Source organism: Entelurus aequoreus, linkage group LG15, assembly GCF_033978785.1.
Source record: "Entelurus aequoreus isolate RoL-2023_Sb linkage group LG15, RoL_Eaeq_v1.1, whole genome shotgun sequence".
NCBI lineage: Eukaryota > Metazoa > Chordata > Actinopteri > Syngnathiformes > Syngnathidae > Entelurus > Entelurus aequoreus.
The window spans coordinates 57,515,156-57,540,124 of record NC_084745.1 but is presented as its reverse complement, the minus strand read 5'-3'; the positions used below and the strand labels follow the sequence as shown (position 1 = coordinate 57,540,124).

Sequence of the window (24,969 nt, the reverse complement as noted above, 5' to 3'; positions counted from 1 at the left end):
ATACATGTCACCTGCTCTTCATACATGTCACCTGCTCTTCATACATGTCACCTGCTCTTCACCTTCATACATGTCACCTGCTCTTCATACATGTCACCTGCTCTTCATACATGTCACCTGCTCTTCATACATGTCACCTGCTCTTCATACATGTCACCTGCTCTTCACCTTCATACATGTCACCTGCTCTTCATACATGTCACCTGCTCTTCATACATGTCACCTGCTCTTCATAGATGTCACCTGCTCTTCATAGATGTCACCTGCTCTTCATACATGTCACCTGCTCTTCATACATGTCACCTGCTCTTCATAGATGTCACCTGCTCTTCATAGATGCTGTATCACCTTTCCCAAACACTGTGAGTGCTGCGAGAGGAATGTGGAATAAGATGGTCACTTCCTGGTGTGCGAGCGCCACTATTGGTCGCCTTTGTCTCACCTCCTTTCTTGGCCGTCCAATCAGAGCGCAGCATCCAGGCAGACGTGTTAGTGTTCCTAGGAACAGAACACAGAACACAGTGTGTGTGTGTGTGTGTGATGTGCTGCCTCTCAGGTACGTCCTCGCTAAACTTATTCTCCTTCTTCTTCTTCTTCTTCTTCTGCCATCACGCCAAATATGCATCTTCTTCATCATCCTCATCACCGTCATCATCATCATCATCATCATGTACGCTCACGCAGTGCATGGGACACATGCATTCTGTCAGGGCAATGTTTTATATGGAATAACTCAGTCTTTCATGGAATAACTCCATGTTATATGGAATACATCATTGCTTCATGGAATAACTCCATGTTATATGGAATAACCCATTCTTTCTTAGAATATTTCATGGAATAACTTCATGTTATATGGAATAACCCATTCTTTCTTAGAATATTTCATGGAATAACTTCATGTAATATGCAATAACCCATTCTTTCTTAGAATATTTCATGGAATAACTTCATCTTATATGCAATAACCCATTCTTTCTTAGAATATTTCATGGAATAACTTCATGTTATATGGAATAACCCATTCTTTCTTAGAATATTTCATGGAATAACTTCATGTTATATGGAATAACCCATTCTTTCTTAGAACATTTCATGGAATAACTTCATCTTATATGCAATAACCCATTCTTTCTTAGAATATTTCATGGAATAACTTCATGTTATATGCAATAACCCATTCTTTCTTAGAATATTTCATGGAATAACTTCATGTTATATGGAATAACCCATTCTTTCTTAGAATATTCCATGGAATGACTGCATGTTATATGGAATAAATCATTGTTTCTTAGAATGTTTAATGGAATAACTCCATGTTATATGGAATAACCCATTCTTTCTTAGAATATTTAATGGAATAACTTCATGTTATATGCAATAACCCATTCTTTCTTAGAATATTTCATGGAATGACTACATGTTATATGGAATAACCCATTCTTTCTTAGAATATTTCATGGAATGACTGCATGTTATATGGAATAAATCATTGTTTCTTAGAATGTTTCATGGAATAACTCCATGTTATATGGAATAACCCATCCTTTCTTACTTTCTTAGAATATTTCATGGAATAACTTCATGTTATATGGAATAACCCATTCTTTCTTAGAATATTTCATGGAATAACTTCATGTTATATGGAATAACCCATTCTTTCTTAGAATATTTCATGGAATAACTTCATGTTATATAGAATAACCCATTCTTTCTTAGAATATTTCATGGAATAACTTCATGTTATATGGAATAACCCATTCTTTCTTAGAATATTTCATGGAATAACTTCATGTTATATGGAATAACCCATTCTTTCTTAGAATATTTCTTGGAATGACTACATGTTATATGGAATAAATCATTGTTTCTTAGAATGTTTCATGGAATAACTCATTGTTTCATAGTGTTTCATTGAATAACTGCATGTAATATGGATTAAGTCATTGTTTCATAGTGTTTCATGGAATAACTCCGTTATATGGAATAACTCATTGTTTCATAGTGTTCCATGGAATAACTCTCTTATATGGAATAACTTATTGTTTCATTGTGTTTCATGGAATACCTCCATGTAATATGGAATAACTCATTGTTTCATAGTTTTTAATAGAATGTTTAATGTAAGAACTCAACGTTACATGGAATATCTCAGTGTTTAATGGAATACTTAATAGAATAACTCAATGTTACATGGAATAACTTTTTCTTAGAATATTTCATGGAATAACACATGTTATATGGAATAATTCAGTGTTTCACATGGAATACCCCCATGTTATGTGGAATAACTCTGTTTTATGGAATGTTTCATGGAATAACTTCATGTTATATGGAATAACTCAATCTTTAATGGCCTGTTTCACATGGAATAACACCTTTTTATATGGAATAACTCAGTCTTTAATGGCCTGTTTCACATGGAATAACACCTTTTTATATGGAATAACTCAGTGTTTCTTAGAATGTTTCATGGAATAACCCCATGTTGCATGGAATAACTCAGTGTTTCATGGAATAACTCCATGTTACATGGGATAACTCAGTGTTTCATGGAATAACTCCATGTTACATGGGATAACTCAGTGTTTCATGGAATAACTCCATGTTACATGGGATAACTCAGTGTTTCATGGAATAACTCCATGTTATATGCAATGACTTAGTTTCATTTGACTGGCTCTCAAAGGTTATTCCACCAATTAGCACTTTAGAAAACACTTGGTTCTCCACATACTCCTATAATGACCAACACCAGTAGGCCTAAGTATTCATTAAAAACAAGACAGAGGTTTGATTAAACAAAGACATGTCACATTTGTTGGCCACTCTAACATTACACACAGTTTGAACAGTAACACTGTGTTTGACTATTGTGAAATAAAACACTGTACTTTAATCAAGTGTAATGACTCAGTCTTTCATATAATTGTTATTGGAATAAAGCCTTGACATGTGGAATAATTCAGTATTTCATGAGATAAATCAATGTTTCATGGAATGATTCCTAGATTATTTCAAACTCTGAGAGTCGTGGAATAACTGTATTCCTTAGAACCACTTTGAGTTTCATGGAATAACTGTGTTCCTTAGAACCACTTTGAGTTTCATGGAATAACTGTGTTCCTTAGAACCACTTTGAGTTTCATGGAATAACTGTATTCCTTAGAACCACTTTGAGTTTCATGGAATAACTGTGTTCCTTAGAACCACTTTGAGTTTCATGGAATAACTGTATTCCTTAGAACCACTTTGAGTTTCATGGAATAACTGTGTTCCTTAGAACCACTTTGAGTTTCATGGAATAACTGTATTCCTTAGAACCACTTTGCGTTTCATGGAATAACTGTATTCCTTAGAACCACTTTGAGTTTCATGAAATAACTGTGTTCCTTAGAACCACTTTGAGTTTCATGGAATAACTGTGTTCCTTAGAACCACTTTGAGTTTCATGGAATAACTGTATTCCTTAGAACCACTTTGAGTTTCATGGAATAACTGTGTTCCTTAGAACCACTTTGAGTTTCATGGCATAACTGTGTTCCTTAGAACCACTTTGAGTTTCATGGAATAACTGTGTTCCTTAGAACCACTTTGAGTTTCTTGGAATAACTGTGTTCCTTAGAACCACTTTGAGTTTCATGGAATAACTGTGTTCCTTAGAACTACTTTGAGTTTCATGGAATAACTGTGTTCCTTAGAACCACTTTGAGTTTCTTGGAATAACTGTGTTCCTTAGAACCACTTTGAGTTTCTTGGAATAACTGTGTTCCTTAGAACCACTTTGAGTTTCTTGGAATAACTGTGTTCCTTAGAACCACTTTGAGTTTCTTGGAATAACTGTGTTCCTTAGAACCACTTTGAGTTTCTTGGAATAACTGTGTTCCTTAGAACCACTTTGAGGTTCATGGAATAACTGTGTTCCTTAGAACCACTTTGAGTTTCTTGGAATAACTGTGTTCCTTAGAACCACTTTGAGGTTCATGGAATAACTGTGTTCCTTAGAACTACTTTGAGTTTCATGGAATAACTGTGTTCCTTAGAACTACTTTGAGTTTCATGGAATAACTGTGTTCCTTAGAACCACTTTGAGTTTCATGGACGCATGGGACGGAAGCATTAAGATACAATAACCACATTTCTTCAAATTTTGCACCATTTTTTTTTTACCCGATTCTGACCTTCCAAGCATCCACCCACACTGCTCTCCACACATGTAGAACACAACACTTGTTGTCCCTTTCCCAAAATTTCCCAGAATTTCCAGTAATTTCCCCCCTTATCGACAATGAATGGTGGATATACAAAGCTCTCCATATCCCACATTTCTCATCTGTTGCAACACCCGCACACTCCTCTCACCCTGGACAATCTAACTACTCTTTTACAATTTCCAAAATAATTCCAGGAATTCCCAGAATTTCCCGACTTTCCAAAGCCCTCTTTTCACTTCTTCCTGGAAAGTTTACAGAGTCCACATTTTTCAACTGTCTTTGACCATTCCACCTTCAAAACATTCTTCTTAATTGGGACAACAAAACTACCTTTTTTAGTTTTTTGTACAAATTCCCAGTTCTCCCAAAATACCCAATTAAATTACAAACTGTTACTACGTCAACTTTTTCCAACCGTTTTGAAAAACTCCAACACCAACTCATTCATATCTTGCAGGACAATTGCAATTGACAATTTACATGTATTTTCAAAAATTCCCTAAATTCCAAAATTTCCAGGAAATTCTAATAAAATGGACGTATTCATAGTTCTACCATTTTTTTTTTACCCGATTCTGACCTTCCAAGCATCCACCCACACTGCTTTCCACATATGTCCAACACAACACACGTTGTCCCTTTCCCAAAATTCCCAGTTTTCCCGGAATGGTTGGTCATTTCCCCCCTTATTGACAATGAATGGTGGATATACAAAGCTCTCCATATCCCACATTTCTCATCTGTTCCAACACCCGCACACTCCTCTCACCCTGGACAACCAAACTACTCTTTTACAATTTCCAAAATAATTCCAGTAATTCCCAGAATTTCCAGACTTTCCAAAGCCCTCTTTTCACTTCTTCCTGGAAAAGTTTTCACAGTCCACATTTTTTGTCAATTTCAACTTCAAAACATTCTTCTTAATTGGGACAACAAAACTACCTTTTTTACTTTTTGTACAAATTCCCAGTTTTCCCAAAATTCCAGGGATTCCGAAATACCCATTTAAATTACAAACTGTTACTACGTCAACTTTTTCCAACCGTTTTGAAAAACTCCAACACCCAGGACAATTGTTGTTTTGCATGTATTTGCAAAAATTACCCAAATTCCCAAATTTCTAGGTAATTCAAATAAAATGGACGTATTCATAGTTCTACCATTTTTTACCCGATTCTGACCTTCCAAGCATCCAATAGTTGACATGTACACACATCATATTTGTTTTTATATTGGTTGTATATATTTTCATTCAGTCATTGGTGGAGCTAAGGATAATATTTGAATGTAGTTTGTAATATTGTTGTGCAGCACTTTTGTGTTGTTCAGATGTGCTAGAGAAATAAAGTGTGGAGGTAGAAGATCCCAAACTGCAGGTTCTATGTTCTATGTTGGAGTTTTCAGTGCGAGGCTGCAGGGATTCAGCTGGGAATATTTGAGGTAGACTTTTGGGGAAAGTAGAAGAAGACAGAGTTAGTCCTCACTCAGTCACTGACGACTCTCTGAGTGGGCGATGGAGGAGGAGGCGGCAGCTGACAAGTGTCACCGCTCACGGTTGCCATGGCGCCCAGTCTGTTACATGCACATGTCCTTGAAGGTGGTGTGTGTGTGTGTGTGTGTGTGTGTGTGTGTGTGTGTGTGTGTGTGTGTGTGTGTGTGTGTGTGTGTGTGTGTGTGTGTGTGTCACTGAAAGCTTGTTATTGTATCTGCAAGACTTGCAGCCAAATGACTGGATGAATACTGTTGTTAATATTTATGTAACATTACGCCAGTGTTACATTGTTAATATTTATGTAACATTACGCCAGTGTTACATTGTTAATATTTATGTAACATTACGCCAGTGTTACATTGTTAATATTTATGTAACATTACGCCAGTGTTACATTGTTAATATTTATGTAACGTTACACCAGGGTTACATTGTTAATATTTATGTAACGTTACGCCAGTGATACATTGTTGATATTTATGTAACGTTACGACAGGGTTGCATTGTTGATATTTATGTAACGTTACGCCAGTGTTACATTGTTGATATTTATGTAACATCACCTCAGGGTTACATTGTTGATATTTATGTAACGTTACGCCAGTGTTACATTGTTAATATTTATGTAACATTACGGCAGTGTTACATTGTTGATATTTATGTAACGTTACGCCAGTGTTACATTGTTGATATTTATGTAACGTTACGCCAGTGTTACATTGTTGATATTTATGTAACATCACCTCAGGGTTACATTGTTGATATTTATGTAACGTTACGCCAGTGTTACATTGTTAATATTTATGTAACATTACGGCAGTGTTACATTGTTGATATTTATGTAACATTACGCTAGTGTTACATTGTTAATATTTATGTAACGTTACGCCAGTGATACATTGTTGATATTTATGTAACGTTACGACAGGGTTGCATTGTTGATATTTATGTAACGTTACGCCAGTGTTACATTGTTGATATTTATGTAACATCACCTCAGGGTTACATTGTTGATATTTATGTAACGTTACGCCAGTGTTACATTGTTGATATTTATGTAACATCACCTCAGGGTTACATTGTTAATATTTATGTAACATTACGCCAGTGTTACATTGTTGATATTTATGTAATGTTACAGCAGTGTTACATTGTTGATATTTATGTAACGTTACGCTAGTGTTACATTGTTAATATTTATGTAACATTACGCCAGGGTTACATTGTTAATATTTATGTAATGTTACGCCAGTGATACATTGTTGATATTTATGTAACGTCACCTCAGGGTTACATTGTTGATATTTATGTAACGTTACGCCAGTGTTACATTGTTAATATTTATGTAACATTACGCCAGTGTTACATTGTTAATATTTATGTAACGTTACGCTAGTGTTACATTGTTGATATTTATGTAACGTTACGCTAGTGTTACATTGTTAATATTTATGTAACATTACGCCAGTGTTACATTGTTAATATTTATGTAATGTTACGCCAGTGATACATTGTTGATATTTATGTAACGTCACCTCAGGGTTACATTGTTGATATTTATGTAACGTTACGCCAGTGTTACATTGTTAATATTTATGTAACATTACGCCAGTGTTACATTGTTAATATTTATGTAACGTTACACCAGGGTTACATTGTTAATATTTATGTAACGTTACGCCAGTGATACATTGTTGATATTTATGTAACGTTACGACAGGGTTGCATTGTTGATATTTATGTAATGCTACGCCAGTGTTACATTGTTGATATTTATGTAACGTTACGCCAGTGTTACATTGTTGATATTTATGTAACATTACGCCAGTGTTACATTGTTAATATTTATGTAACGTTACGCCAGGGTTACATTGTTAATATTTATGTAATGTTACGCCAGTGATACATTGTTGATATTTATGTAACGTTACGACAGGGTTGCATTGTTGATATTTATGTAACGCTACGCCAGTGTTACATTGTTGATATTTATGTAACGTTACACTAGTGTTCCATTGTTAATATTTATGTAACATTACGCCAGGGTTACATTGTTAATATTTATGTAATGTTACGCCAGTGATACATTGTTGATATTTTTGTAACGTTACGCTTGTGTTACATTGTTAATATTTATGTAACATTCAACCAGGGTTACATTGTTAATATTTATGTAACGTTACACAAGTGTTAAATTTTTGATATTTATGTAACGTTATGCCAGTGTTACATTGTTGATATTTATGTAACGTTACGACAGGGTTGCATTGTGGATATTTATGTAATGCTACGCCAGTGTTACATTGTTGATATTTATGTAACGTTACGCTAGTGTTACATTGTTAATATGTATGTAACATTACGCCAGTGTTACATTGTTAATATTTATGTAACGTTACGCCAGGGTTACATTGTTAATATTTATGTAATGTTACGCCAGTGATACATTGTTGATATTTATGTAACGTCACCTCAGGGTTACATTGTTGATATTTATGTAATGTTACACTAGTGTTACATTGTTAATATTTATGTAACATTATGCCAGTGTTACATTGTTGATATTTATGTAACGTTACGCCAGGGTTAAATTGATAATATTTATGTAATGTTACGCCAGTGATACATTGTTGATATTTATGTAACGCCACCTCAGGGTTACATTGTTGATATTTATGTAATGTTACGCTAGTGTTACATTGTTAATATTTATGTAACATTACGCCAGTGTTACATTGTTGATATTTATGTAACGTTACGCCAGGGTTAAATTGTTGATATTTATGTAATGTTACGCCAGGGTTGCATTGTTGATATTTATGTAACGCTACGCCAGGGTTACATTGTTGATATTTATGTAACGGTACGCCAGGGTTGCATTGTTGCTATTTATGTAACGCTACGCCAGGGTTACATTGTTGATATTTATTTAACGCTACACCAGTGTTACATTATTAATATTTATGTAACGTTACGCCAGGGTTACATTGTTTATATTTATGTAACGTTACGCCAGGGTTACATTCTTGATATTTATGTAACGTTACATTGTTGATATTTATGTAATGTTAGGCCAGGTTACATTGTTGATATTTATGTAACATTACGCCAGGGTTACATTGTTGATATTTATGTAATGTTAGGCCAGGTTACATTGTTGATATTTATGTAACATTACGCCAGGGTTACATTGTTGATATTTATGTAATGTTAGGCCAGGGTTACATTGTTGATATTTATGTAACATTTTGCGTGTGTGAACGCTTCATTCATTCATTTCCTGTCACGCCTGCAGGCAAATAGCAGGGCGCAGAATGTTGGGAGCTTTCCACGTTGCTAGTCACTTCTCAGCGGGTCTCTTTCTGTGTTTTGTCCATTTTGCTGCTCATATGAGTCCCAAAAAGACCACCGTGGAAAGGAGGGGGGAATCACTGTGGAGTCAAAAACAAGATTTGTGCGGAGTAAATGAATGCGCTCACAAATATGGAAGAGTAGACGAAGCAGGCTTCGTACCGCAGAAATTTTTACTTGCGATGAGACCGGACTTTTCTAGAAACAATGCCAAAGCAGACTTATTTGACAACGGAGGAGAAGACGACTTCTCGTTCAGTGGCACCTCTTCCAAGAGCACACACACACTCGGCCCCTCCCCATCACCCCCTCCTTTCTCGTCAGCTCCTCCTCTGCTGATGTTAAAGAGGATTTTGCTTTTTAAAATGTTTGTAATAGTAGCAATGTGGTTGGTGAAGTTAAGGGTGTTTGTGATTTCTGATTGTTTGTAAGGGCACAAAAGGGACTCCTGTGTTGGCACAGCAGAGGACTGTAGCTTGTTGTTGTCGTTTTGTCTCTGTTATGAAAGAGAAGGTTGTGGTACGTGGGCTCCATCTAGCGGCACGCCGAAGAATCACTTAAATATTTATACACAGTGTTACTCTTCAAACTGTGTGAAATGTTAAAGTGACCAAAAATAGTTTCAAAAACATCGAATTAATCGGGATTCTTATTATCCGACACAAGTATCTTGCTGATATCAGACCAATCTCTAATATTAATATTGGACGGGGACACCCCGAGTGTCAAATAAGTAATTGCATAGTCATCGTCTGAGTCACAGCTTACACAAAATGCAAACTCAGCGTTTCTTTCTGTTTTCTTCCTTTCTTCATTGTCCCAGAAAGCTATTTCAGAGAAGCAGGAATCAGACGAGCAAGAACTGCAAGGTTTCAGCAGTACTGAGAAGAACAGGTTTGACCACGTCACCATGGAAACCACTGATCTACCAGAATTGGAAATGGGGAGCGAGGAGGACGTGACTGCGCCTGATTCACCTGAGAAAGATATCATTTTTAACGTCGACAGTGAAGAAGTTTGTATAGATACTGACTCGCCGGATTTCAATGATCAACCAAGTTCTGGGAAATTGTCAACCAGCCCTGGATGCCCCGAGACCAGCGTTTGCCATGACTTAGACTTCAATGAGGAACAGGAAGTCGTAACGCTTGAAGAAGGACATATCGAGCTCCAAAGAAATGAGTCAATGGCTTCTTCAGTGTCGGACACACTCTCCAGTGCTGAGAGTGTTTATGAGAATGAGGCTTCGTGTAAGAGGCAAGAAACAACAAAACAAGAACCGGAGCACGATTTAGAACCGTATTCTGAACCAAAGGACGACCCCAACCCAGAGAGTCTCCACGAAACAGAGGAAGAGGTAGAGCAAGACACAGACTTGGACCATTACCCGGATCCACTCCTTTTCCCAGATGAGGAATATGAACCTCATCTTTGCGATGATGACTTCCAAAATTTGGAAGTAGATGCAGAGGAAGACCCCGAAATCCTTTGTGAGAGTCCCCTTCCGGAGGAATCAACGCTGGCACAGAGCGCTGAAGAAGAGGTTCTCAGCCAGTCCTGTGATTATCTTGACCCCGATGAGGTCGATGAATGCCTCAGTGTTGAGATTGCAGCAACTTCATCGAATAGTGAGGCAAATGAAAAATGGAGAACGATCTTTTCCTCCTCTATAAACAAAGAAGATGATGACTCCTATTTGGACAGTCTTCAGTTGAGTGCACAGGAGCTCTTTGTACAAAAAGTTGAGGTGATTGACTTTGAAGATGAAGAAACAAACCACTACGACGAAGTCCAATTTCCGGTTCCGCAAGTTGAAGAAGTGCTTGAACAACCAGACTCTGCTTTGTTATCCACCTCTCCACAAGAAGGGAAATGCATCTCATTAGGCCCGCAAGTTCTGTTCAAAATCTCCGAAGATGAAAACGAAAATGGGAAAGAGGACAGTAATCGTTGCAGCGCTCAGGGACAGAACTCCATGCCGGATCCAAACAGAAAACTGCCCAAAGATTTCTGTGTGATACAAGAAACAAAGAGTGTCAACGTCAGCACAGAACACGTCGACTTCCAACTGGCTCGACAACAATGGCGGGCCATGGAAGAACAGACCAAAAACAAAGTCGTCTTACCGACAACCAAGCAGACCAGCTTCCACTGCAGCCACAACTGCATGTACACACCAGTCCGGAACATTGAAAGAACAAAGAGGACATCTCAGGAGCTGGAAAACCTGACTCTTGTCGGAGATTATTCACAATACAGCCCGTGCTCCGAAGATTCCGGCTTGGATGATTCCAGCTACAGATCTCCTAATGATGACCTCGAAACACCTGTGGAAAAAGAGATACGCCTGTCGATGGAAAGAGAGGAGAATTTTAGGAAAGAGAGGAGTCTGTCCAGGATGGGCAAGTCTACGGACACTCTGATTAGCACTCCGATGCGAGGCATCCCAAGATCCATCAGCACTCCTTTGACCCCGTCCTTTATCATTACGTCCTCACCCACAAAGGAACCGATGAAACAAGACGCCTCACCAACAAATATCATCATTCTGGACCAGAGCAGTGATGTCAACTCCAGCCCGGGATGTGGGGAATGGTGCTGTGAGGACAGCAGCTCCAACGTCATCATTTTGGAGACGTCCAATCTGATTATTCGCAGCGCTTCAGATTTCTCCCTCAACAAAGCCTGTGAGCCCCTAGAGAAAATGTTCACCAGCAACCCTTTCTTCAAGTTGCGCTCAAGAAGCACCATGTCGCTGGTGGACGAGGAGATCATGATTGTGAAGCAGAGGGAGGAGGAACTCAGGAAGGAGAGGGCTAACCTGTACAGCAAAGGGAGGATGTTGGCCAACAACTTGGCCACTTTGTCCTTGGACTTTCCAGGTAAACATTTCCATCGAAACAATATCGTAATAACACCTGACATTAACTTTGATTTTCTTGCTTTGCCAGTCAAGTGCAAGTCCTCGCCGTCATCGCCAATGAAAACAGCCAAGATGGATCGATCTACTTTGTCCTGTGATCACAGAGTAAGACCTCAACACTCTGAAAGGGCTTTGCATGCTACCGAACTTGGAATACACAGATCCTCCATCTTGTATCACTGGATATATGGGCAATTGTTTTTTGGGAAATTGGTTTCTAAGGCTTTTTACAAATAATAATAACTGATTGTATTCATATATAGCCTTACTTGAGAGCCCATTAGTTACATTTGTAGCTACAGCTGCCCTAGGGTAGACTGACAGACACGTGGCTGACAATTTGTACCAACGGCCTCTCCGACCAAAACCAAACATTTCTTCACATGTGTTACAATGGACAATGCACAATAATGAACATCCATCCATCCATTTTCTATCGCTTGTCCCTTTCGAGGTTGCGGGGGGTGCTGGAGCCTATCTCCACTGCATTCGGGCAGAAGGCGGGGTACACCCTGGACAAGTCACCACCTCATCACAGGGCCAACACAGATAGACAGACAACATTCACACTCACATTCACACACTAGGGACCATTTAGTGTTGCCAATCAACCTGTCCCGAGGTGCATGTCTTTGGAGGTGGGAGGAAGCCGGAGTACCTGGAGGGAACCCACGCAGTCACAGGGACAACATTCAAACTCCACACAGAAAGACTCTGAGCCCGGTGATCGATCCCAGGACCTTTGTATTGTGAGGCACATGCACTAACCCCTGTGCCACTGTGCTGCCCACAATAATGACCATTTAAAATGTAAATGTGCTATATTGTAGCCAAAGGCTAATTTCTATCTTTAGGCCCCGACAGGTTGATGGTATACACAAAGTCCATAAAAATATAAAAAGTAAGACAGCACCAACATCAGACATAATCAGGACAATAAAAAACACAGACTTCAAATATAGTAAAACAAACTAGTAAATATAAAACCCATCGATCCGTGGTGGTGAAGAAGGAGCTGAGCCGGAAGGCAAAGCTCTCAATTTACCGGTCGATCTATGTTCCCATCCTCACCTATGGTCATGAGCTTTGGGTTATGACCAAAGGACAAGATCACGGGTGCAAGCGGCCGAATTTAGTTTCCTCCGTCGGGGGGCGGGGCTCTCCCTTAGAGATAGGGTGAGAAGCTCTGTCATTGGGGAGGAGATCAGAGTAAAGTTGCTTCTCCACATGAAGAGGAGCCAGATGAGGTGGTTCGGGCATCTGGTCAGGATGCCTCCCGGACACCTACGGAGGTGTTTAGGGCATGTCCGACTGGTAGGAGTCCACGGGGAAGACTCAGGACATGTTGGGGAGACTATGTCTCCCTGTTGGCCTGGGAACGCCTCGGGATCCCCCGGGAGGAGCTGGCTGAAGTGGCTGGGAAGAGGGAAGTCTGGGCTTCTCTGCTTAGGCTGCTGCCCCCGCGAACCCACCTGGGATAAGCGGAAGAAGAATGGATGGAAAATAAAATCTTGTACACCCCTTCATGTGGACAGGAAGTTTTCCACCACTCTTAGTCACTTGGAAGGTCTCAATAAGTCCTAATTCGGGAAGGTCCGAAACCTACCCAAAATTGGCCTGCCCTTTTGGGTAGGATTGGAGAAAAAATAACCGCGGAAAAAGTAGTCTTTGCAAAGACGTGTTGCTTAAAGGTAAATGTTTATCAAGCAATAACAAAGAGTTGAACTATTGGACTAAATGAACTCTTCTATGAACAGCAGAAATATGTCTTCTTTTCCTAACCTGGACTATGAAACATGTTAGCTTAGCAAGTCAACTGATCAGCAAATGTGTCCTCACAAAAAGGTAAGCAGTGATTTGTCTTTCTCAGTTCCTAGATGGTTTCAGCGGTGGACGACGCAAGAGTGCCATGGCCCTGCGCTGGGAGGCAGGGGAGTTTACCAAAAATGACTAAGAGTGAAATAATCTGCCGTGAATATTTTGTCCGTGTTGCAAACATTTCTGCCAATGCTTACCAAATGTGGTGAATCAGTGTTTGATTGTTGCTTGAACGTGTTTGTGGCTGCATTCTATTCCAAGTCTGGAACTATCAAACCAGGAACAACTCAAGGGTGTGCAATGTTTACAGAAAATAGTCCAATGAAGCACTTTTCACATGTTTCATTGTGATGAGCTTTCCACTGGTGTGATAAGAAGCGCGTGTAACACCTCAGTGTTTTTGGTGTCTGCTGTACATAAGTCCGCTGATCTAAGGAACTAAATCCAGAGCCTCGCGTACCAAAATGCTCGCAACGGAGAAATGCAAATAAAGGTTTGTGCATCCTGAGCAGGGCAGGGGTCTCAAACACAGTAAATGTTCAATCTATCAATCCCACTAATGATGCAAACTCACTCTGGGAAACTTCAGATAGGCAATCAGAATCTTTGATCATCTCCGGGGGATTTCAAACTTCAAATGTTTACATTGCGCTTTACATTCATGACTAAAGACCTACCATTGAGCGGGTTGGCCATTGTTTGACTTTGGACCATTCCGGTTCCTCGTTTGGATTCCGATTCCCGACGGCTCTTGAGTCCGATTCTTTCAAAGTAGCAGCAGAGTGGACTAGCAAGTTTCCTCCATATTGAAGCTGTTATCATATTTATCGGATTTATTAAAGACTTACAAAGTTGGCGAATAAATAAATGTGATCAAAATAGTATCAATCTCACGGAGATTCCCAGTCGCATCTTGTAGAGGAGGAACCACAGGTCGCTTCTCCACCAACAACAATGCTAACAAGCAGACTTTGTGAGAGCCAACGACGATTACTTTGGGAAAAATGACGATCCAGAAACGTATATTTTTGAGCCCGAACACTATGAGGATGAGCAATACGTTTTAGAAGCCGAGTTTCATGGTGACACTATAGCATTAGCATCAATGCTAGGTGCTAAACATAAAAACTAACCATAACAAAACAAACACACACTGTAATATTTCCACTCTCGCTGGGATGTCAACCGACGGGACGCTCACATAATTCTGTTTAGATGAAGATTCAATCACAATCCTCACAAAGGGTTCAAAAAAAGTTTGTGCAGGAAGTGTATTTGTGTGTCTATTTTGCCATCTTGGGGATGTGAAAGTGGACCAGCCTGTGGGTCCATGGCCACATTTGTGAGAGATGCATGAATTATAATCTAAAATGTACTTTTAGCAAGTTTGAGACCAAGCAGAAGCAGCCGTCGTCTTATAGTGTGTCGACAATAGCAGCGTAAGCTAGCATTAGCTCACTGCTATCAATGTGCCGCTAAAATAGTCCGTCTGCGTAAGAAATAATTACAATATCACTCATATTTGGTTATTTTTCAGGTCAGGACATGTAAATGGAGGATTGTTGGAACTTTCTGGATGTTTTTAGAGAGTATAATGAGAGGACCCTCCATTTGTTAGATCTTTATTTGTACACACTGCAAGTATATATACAGTATAATGTAGTAACAAACACCTTCATAACAATATGTAATATGTACAATATACACACTGCAAGTATATATATAATGTAGTAACAGACACCTTCATAACAATATGTAATATGTACAATATACACACTGCAAGTATATATATAATGTAGTAACAAACACCTTCATAACAATATGTAATATGTACAATATACACACTGCAAGTATATATATAATGTAGTAACAAACACCTTCAAAACAATATGTAATATGTACAATATACACACTGCAAGTATATATATAATGTAGTAACAGACACCTTCATAACAATATGTAATATGTACAATATACACACTGCAAGTATATATATATAATGTAGTAACAGACACCTTCATAACAATATGTAATATGTACAATATACACACTGCAAGTATATATATAATGTAGTAACAGACACCTTCATAACAATATGTAATATGTACAATATACACACTGCAAGTATATATATAATGTAGTAACAGACACCTTCATAACAATATGTAATATGTACAATATACACACTGCAAGTATATATATAATGTAGTAACAGACACCTTCATAACAATATGTAATATGTACAATATACACACTGCAAGTATATATATAATGTAGTAACAAACACCTTCAAAACAATATGTAATATGTACAATATACACACTGCAAGTATATATATAATGTAGTAACAGACACCTTCATAACAATATGTAATATGTACAATATACACACTGCAAGTATATATATATAATGTAGTAACAGACACCTTCATAACAATATGTAATATGTACAATATACACACTGCAAGTATATATATAATGTAGTAACAGACACCTTCATAACAATATGTAATATGTACAATATACACACTGCAAGTATATATATAATGTAGTAACAGACACCTTCATAACAATATGTAATATGTACAATATACACACTGCAAGTATATATATAATGTAGTAACAGACACCTTCATAACAATATGTAATATGTACAATATACACACTGCAAGTATATATATAATGTAGTAACAAACACCTTCAAAACAATATGTAATATGTACAATATACACACTGCAAGTATATATATAATGTAGTAACAGACACCTTCATAACAATATGTAATATGTACAATATACACACTGCAAGTATATATATATAATGTAGTAACAGACACCTTCATAACAATATGTAATATGTACAATATACACACTGCAAGTATATATATAATGTAGTAACAGACACCTTCATAACAATATGTAATATGTACAATATACACACTGCAAGTATATATATAATGTAGTAACAGACACCTTCATAACAATATGTAATATGTACAATATACACACTGCAAGTATATATATAATGTAGTAACAGACACCTTCATAACAATATGTAATATGTACAATATACACACTGCAAGTATATATATAATGTAGTAACAGACACCTTCATAACAATATGTAATATGTACAATATACACACTGCAAGTATATATATAATGTAGTAACAGACACCTTCATAACAATATGTAATATGTACAATATACACACTGCAAGTATATATATAATGTAGTAACAGATACCTTCATAACAATATGTAATATGTACAATATACACACTGCAAGTATATATATAATGTAGTAACAGACACCTTCATAACAATATGTACAATATACACACTGCAAGTATATATATAATGTAGTAACAGACACCTTCATAACAATATGTAATATGTACAATATACACACTGCAAGTATATATATAATGTAGTAACAGACACCTTCATAACAATATGTAATATGTACAATATACACACTGCAAGTATATATATAATGTAGTAACAGATACCTTCATAACAATATGTAATATGTACAATATACACACTGCAAGTATATATATAATGTAGTAACAGACACCTTCATAACAATATGTACAATATACACACTGCAAGTATATATATAATGTAGTAACAGACACCTTCATAACAATATGTAATATGTACAATATACACACTGCAAGTGTATATATATAATGTAGTAACAGACACATTCATAACAATATGTAATATGTACAATATACACACTGCAAGTATATATATATAATGTAGTAACAGACACCTTCATAACAATATGTAATATGTACAATATACACACTGCAAGTATATATATATAATGTAGTAACAGACACCTTCATAACAATATGTAATATGTACAATATAGACACTGCAAAGTATATATATATATATATAACAAAAGACAACTATTTTTGGACAAATGAGGATTGACAACCTTACCTTTTTGAAGCTGAACATACTGAGGATGAACTGCTGCTTATAGAAGCCTGCACAAAAGAAGAGTGAGACGTTGGAGCAGATGGAAGCCGATAAAGTGAGGTGAAAATGACTCGAAGCTGAAAAATGTGAAATTTGAAGCCAAGCTATTTCGACATAAATGGAGTGCTTACCCAAATAAACTGGAAAAAAACATCCCTAGCCAGCTGGAGCAGACAAACAAGTGTCCATTGAGTGAGTCACACTTTATATTGATCATGTGTGTTATTACAACTACAGTACATACTATGATGATACACATCATGTACATACTAGCTGTGTACAAACAACACATGAAATACTACTGTAATATTCATGTCAGTACAGTACAGACTGCTGTCCTATCACAATGTTGTGTGTTACAAACTCAAACCTGTTTTGTGTTGATGCAGTTGCTAGCTTATCTCTTTTTGGAGTTAGCTTTCACGGCTAATAGCGAAACATGCTAGTGTGTTAGCACGCTAGAAAAAGAGTTCCACTCTTACAATAACAATGTGGCTACAGCTTATTATTATACATGTTGCACAACCTAAATCAAGTATTGTTGACGCTTTTATTTAATTAGAAGTAGAATTGATTGCTAGCATTAGCGGCATTGCTAGCTACTTAGAACCACACCATGTTTTCAAGTTTAGAATGCTAATAAATAAATGGTCTCATAACGATTGTGAAGGATTTAAAAAAGGTGCACTTCCCCTTTAAGAGCTGCTGTGTTCAGGGCAGGATGTCAGTTTGTGAACAAGAAGAAGGTGACTCATTAGACTCCTGACCTCAACTTTGTTCACCAACTCAAGGATGAACAAGAAGAAGGTGACTCATTAGACTCCTGACCTCAACTTTGTTCACCAACTCAAGGATGAACAAGAAGAAGGTGACTCATTAGACTCCTGACCTCAACTTTGTTCACCAACTCAAGGATGAACAAGAAGAAGGTGACTCATTAGACTCCTGACCTCAACTTTGTTCACCAACTCAAGGATGAACAAGAAGAAGGTGACTCATTAGACTCCTGACCTCAACTTTGTTCACCGACTCAAGGATGAACAAGAAGAAGGTGACTCATTAGACTCCTGACCTCAACTTTGTTCACCAACTCAAGGATGAACAAGAAGAAGGTGACTCATTAGACTCCTGACCTCAACTTTGTTCACCAACTCAAGGATGAACAAGAAGAAGGTGACTCATTAGACTCCTGACCTCAACTTTGTTCACCGACTCAAGGATGAACAAGAAGAAGGTGACTCATTAGACTCCTGACCTCAACTTTGTTCACCAACTCAAGGATGAACAAGAAGAAGGTGACTCATTAGACTCCTGACCTCAACTTTGTTCACCAACTCAAGGATGAACAAGAAGAAGGTGACTCATTAGACTCCTGACCTCAACTTTGTTCACCAACTCAAGGATGAACAAGAAGAAGGTGACTCATTAGACTCCTGACCTCAACTTTGTTCACCAACTCAAGGATGAACAAGAAGAAGGTGACTCAGTGTTGGAGACTCCTGACCTCAACTTTTATCACCAACTCAAGGATGAACAAGAAGAAGGTGACTCATTAGTGTTGGAGACTCCTGACCTCAACTTTGTTCACCAACTCAAGGATGAACAAGAATAAGGTGACTCATTAGTGTTGGAGACTCCTGACCTCAACTTTGTTCACCAACTCAAGGATGAACAAGAAGAAGGTGACTCATTAGACTCCTGACCTCAACTTTGTTCACCAACTCAAGGATGAACAAGAAGAAGGTGACTCATTAGACTCCTGACCTCAACTTTGTTCACCAACTCAAGGATGAACAAGAAGAAGGTGACTCATTAGACTCCTGACCTCAACTTTGTTCACCAACTCAAGGATGAACAAGAAGAAGGTGACTCATTAGACTCCTGACCTCAACTTTGTTCACCAACTCAAGGATGAACAAGAAGAAGGTGACTCATTAGACTCCTGACCTCAACTTTGTTCACCAACTCAAGGATGAACAAGAAGAAGGTGACTCATTAGACTCCTGACCTCAACTTTGTTCACCGACTCAAGGATGAACAAGAAGAAGGTGACTCATTAGACTCCTGACCTCAACTTTGTTCACCAACTCAAGGATGAACAAGAAGAAGGTGACTCATTAGACTCCTGACCTCAACTTTGTTCACCGACTCAAGGATGAACAAGAAGAAGGTGACTCATTAGTGTTTGAGACTCCTGACCTCAACTTTGTTCACCAACTCAAGGATGCGGCGGCCATTTTGCTATTTTTCTTGATGTAAACAAGCCATGGAGGTGTTTGCTATTTATTGATATTTACTTCACAATTTCTATTTATTTGTCTTTTTTTAACTTGCTGCTTTTGTTGAAATGTATTTTGAGAGTAGAAAAGATGATGAAGAATTCAAGTGCTTTTTAGCACGCAATTGAGCAAAACTGGGCCTACAAACTTTTAGCAAACCTACAAATTATTATCTAACCTAAAAACTGTTAGCTAACCTACAAACTGTTAGCTAACCTACAAATTATTATCTAACCTAAAAACTGTTAGCTAACCTACAAATTGATGAAGAATTCAAGTGCTTTTTAGCATGCAATTTAGCAAAACTGGGCCTACAAACTTTTAGCTAACCTACAAATTATTATCTAACCTAAAAACTGTTAGCTAACCTAAAAACTGTTTGCTAACCTAAAAACTGTTTGCTAACCTACAAACTGTTTGCTAACCTACAAACTGTTAGCTAACCTACAAACTGTTAGCTAACCTAAAAATTGTTTGCTAACCTACAAACTGTTAGCTAACCTAAAAACCGTTAGCTAACCTAAAAACTGTTAGCTAACCTTCAAATTATTATCTAACCTAAAAACTGTTAGCTAACCTAAAAACTGTTTGCTAACCTACAAACTGTTAGCTAACCTACAAATTATTATCTAACCTAAAAACTGTTAACCTAAAAACTGTTAGCTAACCTACAAACTGTTAGCTAACCTACAAATTATTATCTAACCTAAAAACTGTTAGCTAACCTAAAAACTGTTAGCTAACCTACAAATTATTATCTATCCTAAAAACTGTTAGCTAACCTAAAAATTGTTAGCTAACCTAAAAACTGTTAGCTAACCTACAAATTATTATCGATCCTAAAAACTGTTAGCTAACCTAAAAATTGTAGCTAACCTAAAAACTGTTAGCTAACTTACATATTATTATCTATCCTAAAAACTGTTAGTTAATTTTCAAACTGTTAGTTAACCTACAAATTGTTGGCTTCAGACGGTATTACCTTGTGTTATTTGTGCCTGGTTTAAACTTCTCAAATAAACAATTTTAGGCTGAATGAATAAACCCCGAGAACTATTTTTGTATTTAGTCAAATAGCAACTTCTATACAAACAACGCACACAAACTTTAAACGTCTTCAAATGATAAGTGAGTCAACTTTCAATATCATGTGATTGTTGGAGTTGAAATAGAAACATAAATAGGGTCTCCCTTTCTATAGCACTTTAAGCAACTGTCTTCATTCTCACCACTGAAGTTGATTTCAAAGTTCAATAACAAGTGTCACACTTTCACGTTGTGTCCATTTTACAGTTGTTACTGTTTTAAAAGAAACATCTTTTATCATGACATGTGACAATATTAAAGATGCCAAGAAGACAATCAACAGCATTTGTTCTTGCTTTGATTCAAAGTTGCCAAAAAAATGTAAGATGAATTATTATCACGCTTCAACTAGTCATACTTTCTGGAGATGGGCCGTTCCCAAAGGAGTGGAGTGTTTTGAAGGCTTGTTTTAGGCCAAGGATGAGAAGGATTGTCAGCACGTGCAGACACACACAATGTTATAGACACACACAATGTTATTATCAGCACGTGCAGACACACACAATGTTATTATCAGCACGTGCAGACACACACAATGTTATAGACACACACAATGTTATTATCAGCACGTGCAGACACACACAATGTTATAGACACACACAATGTTATTATCAGCACGTGCAGACACACACAATGTTATAGACACACACAATGTTATTATCAGCACGTGCAGACACACACAATGTTATAGACACACACAATGTTATTATCAGCACGTGCAGACACACACAATGTTATAGACACACACAATGTTATTATCAGCACGTGCAGACACACACAATGTTATTATCAGCACGTGCAGACACACACAATGTTATAGACACACACAATGTTATTATCAGCACGTGCAGACACACACAATGTTATAGACACACACAATGTTATTATCAGCACGTGCAGACACACACAATGTTATAGACACACACAATGTTATTATCAGCACGTGCAGACACACACAATGTTATAGACACACACAATGTTATTATCAGCACGTGCAGACACACACAATGTTATAGACACACACAATGTTATTATCAGCATGTGCAGACACACACAATGTTATTATCAGCACGTGCAGACACACACAATGTTATAGACACACACAATGTTATTATCAGCACGTGCAGACACACACAATGTTATTATCAGCATGTGCAGACACACACAATGTTATTGTCAGCATGTGCAGACACACACAATGTTACCTCACTAATATATCCTTTATTTACTTGTTCTTCTTTTAATTGGATTGACTTTCATGGTGAATGTTTGGGATGAAGGTGAAGTGTGCAACATTTGTATTTCCATGAAGTCCTCCTTGTTGTTCTAATGTCATTTATGATCATATATAGCTTTTAGTTGTGTGTATTTTCATGTGTTATTAAAGTTATTTCTCTTATGAAAATATGAAATATTCATATGGCTGCCAAAGGGATATTTACAGGAACAACTAAACAATTATTGACAATCATTCTTATTGTATTTGTGTACATTACATTTATACTGATCCACTAACCAGGGATTATTATTATTAAGAACTGTATTAGTATTATTAAGAAGTATATTATTATTATTATTAAGAAGTATATTATGACTCCCTTCAAAGAGTCTTCAATCTGATCTCTGACTTTGCAACGTCTTTATGACTTTTAATGTCTGGATTGTTGTGTTTGTTATGTTTATGTTTGTTATTATTGTTATGTTTATGTTTGTTATTATTGTTATGTTTGTTTGTAATGATTGTTATGTTTGTCATGATTGTTATGTTTATGTTTGTTATGTGTGTTATGATTGTTATGATTGTTGATTGTTATGTTTGTCAATTGTTATGTTTATGTTTGTTATGTGTGTTATGATTGTTATGTTTATGTTTGTTATGATTGTTATGTGTGTTATGATTGTTATGGTATGATTGTTATGTTTGTTATGATTGTTATGTTTGTCATGATTGTCATTATTGTTGATTGTTATGTTTGTCATGATTATTATGTTTGTTTATTATGTGTGTTATGATTGTTATGTTTAAGTTTGTTATGATTGTTATTTGTGTTATGTTTGTCATGATTGTTATGTTTGTTATGATTATGTTTGTCATGATTGTTTTGATTGTTATGTTTGTTATGATTTTTATGATTGTTATGTTTGTTATGATTGTTATGTTTGTTTTGATTGTTATGTTTATGATTGTTATGTTTATGTTTGTTATGATTGTTATTTTTGTTATGTTTGTTATGATTGTTATGTTTGTCATGATTGTTGTTTGTTATGATTGTTATGTTTATGTTTGTTATGATTATTATGTTTGTCATGATTGTTAGGTTTATGTTTGTTATGATTGTTATGTTTGTCATGATTGTCATGGTTGTTATGTTTGTTATGATTATTATGTTTGTCATGATTGTTATGTTTGTCATGATTGTTATGTTTGTCATGAATGTTATATTTATGTTTATTATGTGTGTTATGTTTAAGTTTGTTATGATTGTTATTTGTGTTATGTTTGTCATGATTGTTATGTTTGTTATGATTATGTTTGTCATGATTGTTTTGATTGTTATGATTTTTATGATTGTTATGTTTGTTTTGATTGTTATGTTTATGATTGTTATGTTTGTTATGATTGTTATTTTTGTTTTGTTTGTTATGATTGTTATGTTTGTCATGATTGTTATGTTTATGTTTATTATGTGTGTTATGATTGTTATGTTTAAGTTTGTTATGATTGTTATTTGTGTTATGTTTGTCATGATTGTTATGTTTGTTATGATTATGTTTGTCATGATTGTTTTGATTGTTATGTTTGTTATGATTTTTATGATTGTTATGTTTGTTATGTTTGTTTTGATTGTTATGTTTATGATTGTTATGTTTATGTTTGTTATGATTGTTATTTTTGTTATGATTGCTATGTTTGTCATGATTGTTGTTTGTTATGATTGTTATGTTTATGTTTGTTATGATTATTATGTTTGTCATGATTGTTATGATTGTTAGGTTTATGTTTGTTATTATTGTTATGTTTGTCATGATTGTCATGGCTGTTATGTTTGTTATGATCGTTATGATTATTATGTTTGTCATGATTGTTATGTTTGTCATGATTGTTATGTTTGTCATGAATGTTATGTTTGTTATGGTTATTATGTTTGTCATGATTGTTATGTTTGTTATGATCGTTATGATTATTATGTTTGTCATGATTGTTATGTTTGTTATGATCGTTATGATTATTATGTTTGTCATGATTGTTATGTTTGTTGTGGTTATTATGTTTGTCATGATTGTTATGTTTATGTTTGTTATAATTGTTATGTTTGTCATGATAGTCATGTTTGTTATGATTATTATGTTTGTCATGATTGTTATGTTTGTTATGATTATGTTTGTCATGATTGTTATGTTTGTTATGATTCTTATGTTTGTTATGATTGCTATGTTTGTTATGATTCTTATGTTTGTTATGATTGTTATGTGTTGAATGTACAAAAGAAATGTGAAAACATTTCAAGACTACAAGAAGTTTTGTTTTGCACTTCTGACTCAAATCTGTCTTGGCTAACCTACAAACTGTTAGTTAACCTACAAATTCTTAGCTAACCTACAAACTGTTAGTTAACCTACAAATTCTTAGCTAACCTACAAACTGTTAGCTAACATTTCAAGACAAGAAGTTTGTTTTGACTCAATCCTGTCTTGGGGAAGAAATAGAAAAGTGATAGAAACTCGGACTTGTGTTGTTTCTGTCATATCTAGTCTGCACTCCATGATTAGTTTGCTGTCATTACTTTTGTGCCAAGCTACAAACTGTTAGCCA

The 24,969-nt window shown here is 36.2% G+C and overlaps 1 protein-coding gene and 1 long non-coding RNA gene across 7 annotated transcripts in view; one reads left to right on the top strand and one right to left on the bottom strand.

The window, feature by feature from the left end:
* Positions 1 to 15,908, top strand: part of palmdb (palmdelphin b) — a 60,485-nt gene extending 44,577 nt beyond the window's left edge. The window contains exons 1-4 of one of the 2 annotated variants that reach the window (XM_062021834.1): positions 461 to 556; positions 9,881 to 11,939; positions 12,009 to 12,085; positions 13,851 to 15,908. In XM_062021834.1, the coding sequence (XP_061877818.1) occupies positions 9,968 to 11,939; positions 12,009 to 12,085; positions 13,851 to 13,934 (2,133 nt within the window). In that variant the 5' untranslated portion in view covers positions 461 to 556; positions 9,881 to 9,967 and the 3' untranslated portion in view covers positions 13,935 to 15,908. Of the gene's footprint in view, positions 1 to 460; positions 557 to 9,880; positions 11,940 to 12,008; positions 12,086 to 13,850 lie in introns of those variants that run through there. The other variant, XM_062021832.1, reaches the window with a different exon arrangement.
* The window catches only part of LOC133630295 (uncharacterized), a 35,745-nt gene that overhangs the window by 9,348 nt on the left and 1,428 nt on the right, over positions 1 to 24,969 (bottom strand). Inside the window, exons 2-4 of one of the 5 annotated variants that reach the window (XR_009821220.1) lie at positions 17,752 to 17,798; positions 443 to 498; positions 304 to 369 (exon numbers count right to left, since the gene is read on the bottom strand). This is a non-coding gene — a long non-coding RNA (uncharacterized LOC133630295). The remainder of the gene's footprint in view (positions 1 to 303; positions 370 to 442; positions 499 to 17,751; positions 17,799 to 24,969) is intronic. The other 4 variants (XR_009821221.1, XR_009821222.1, XR_009821219.1 and 1 more) reach the window with 4 other exon arrangements.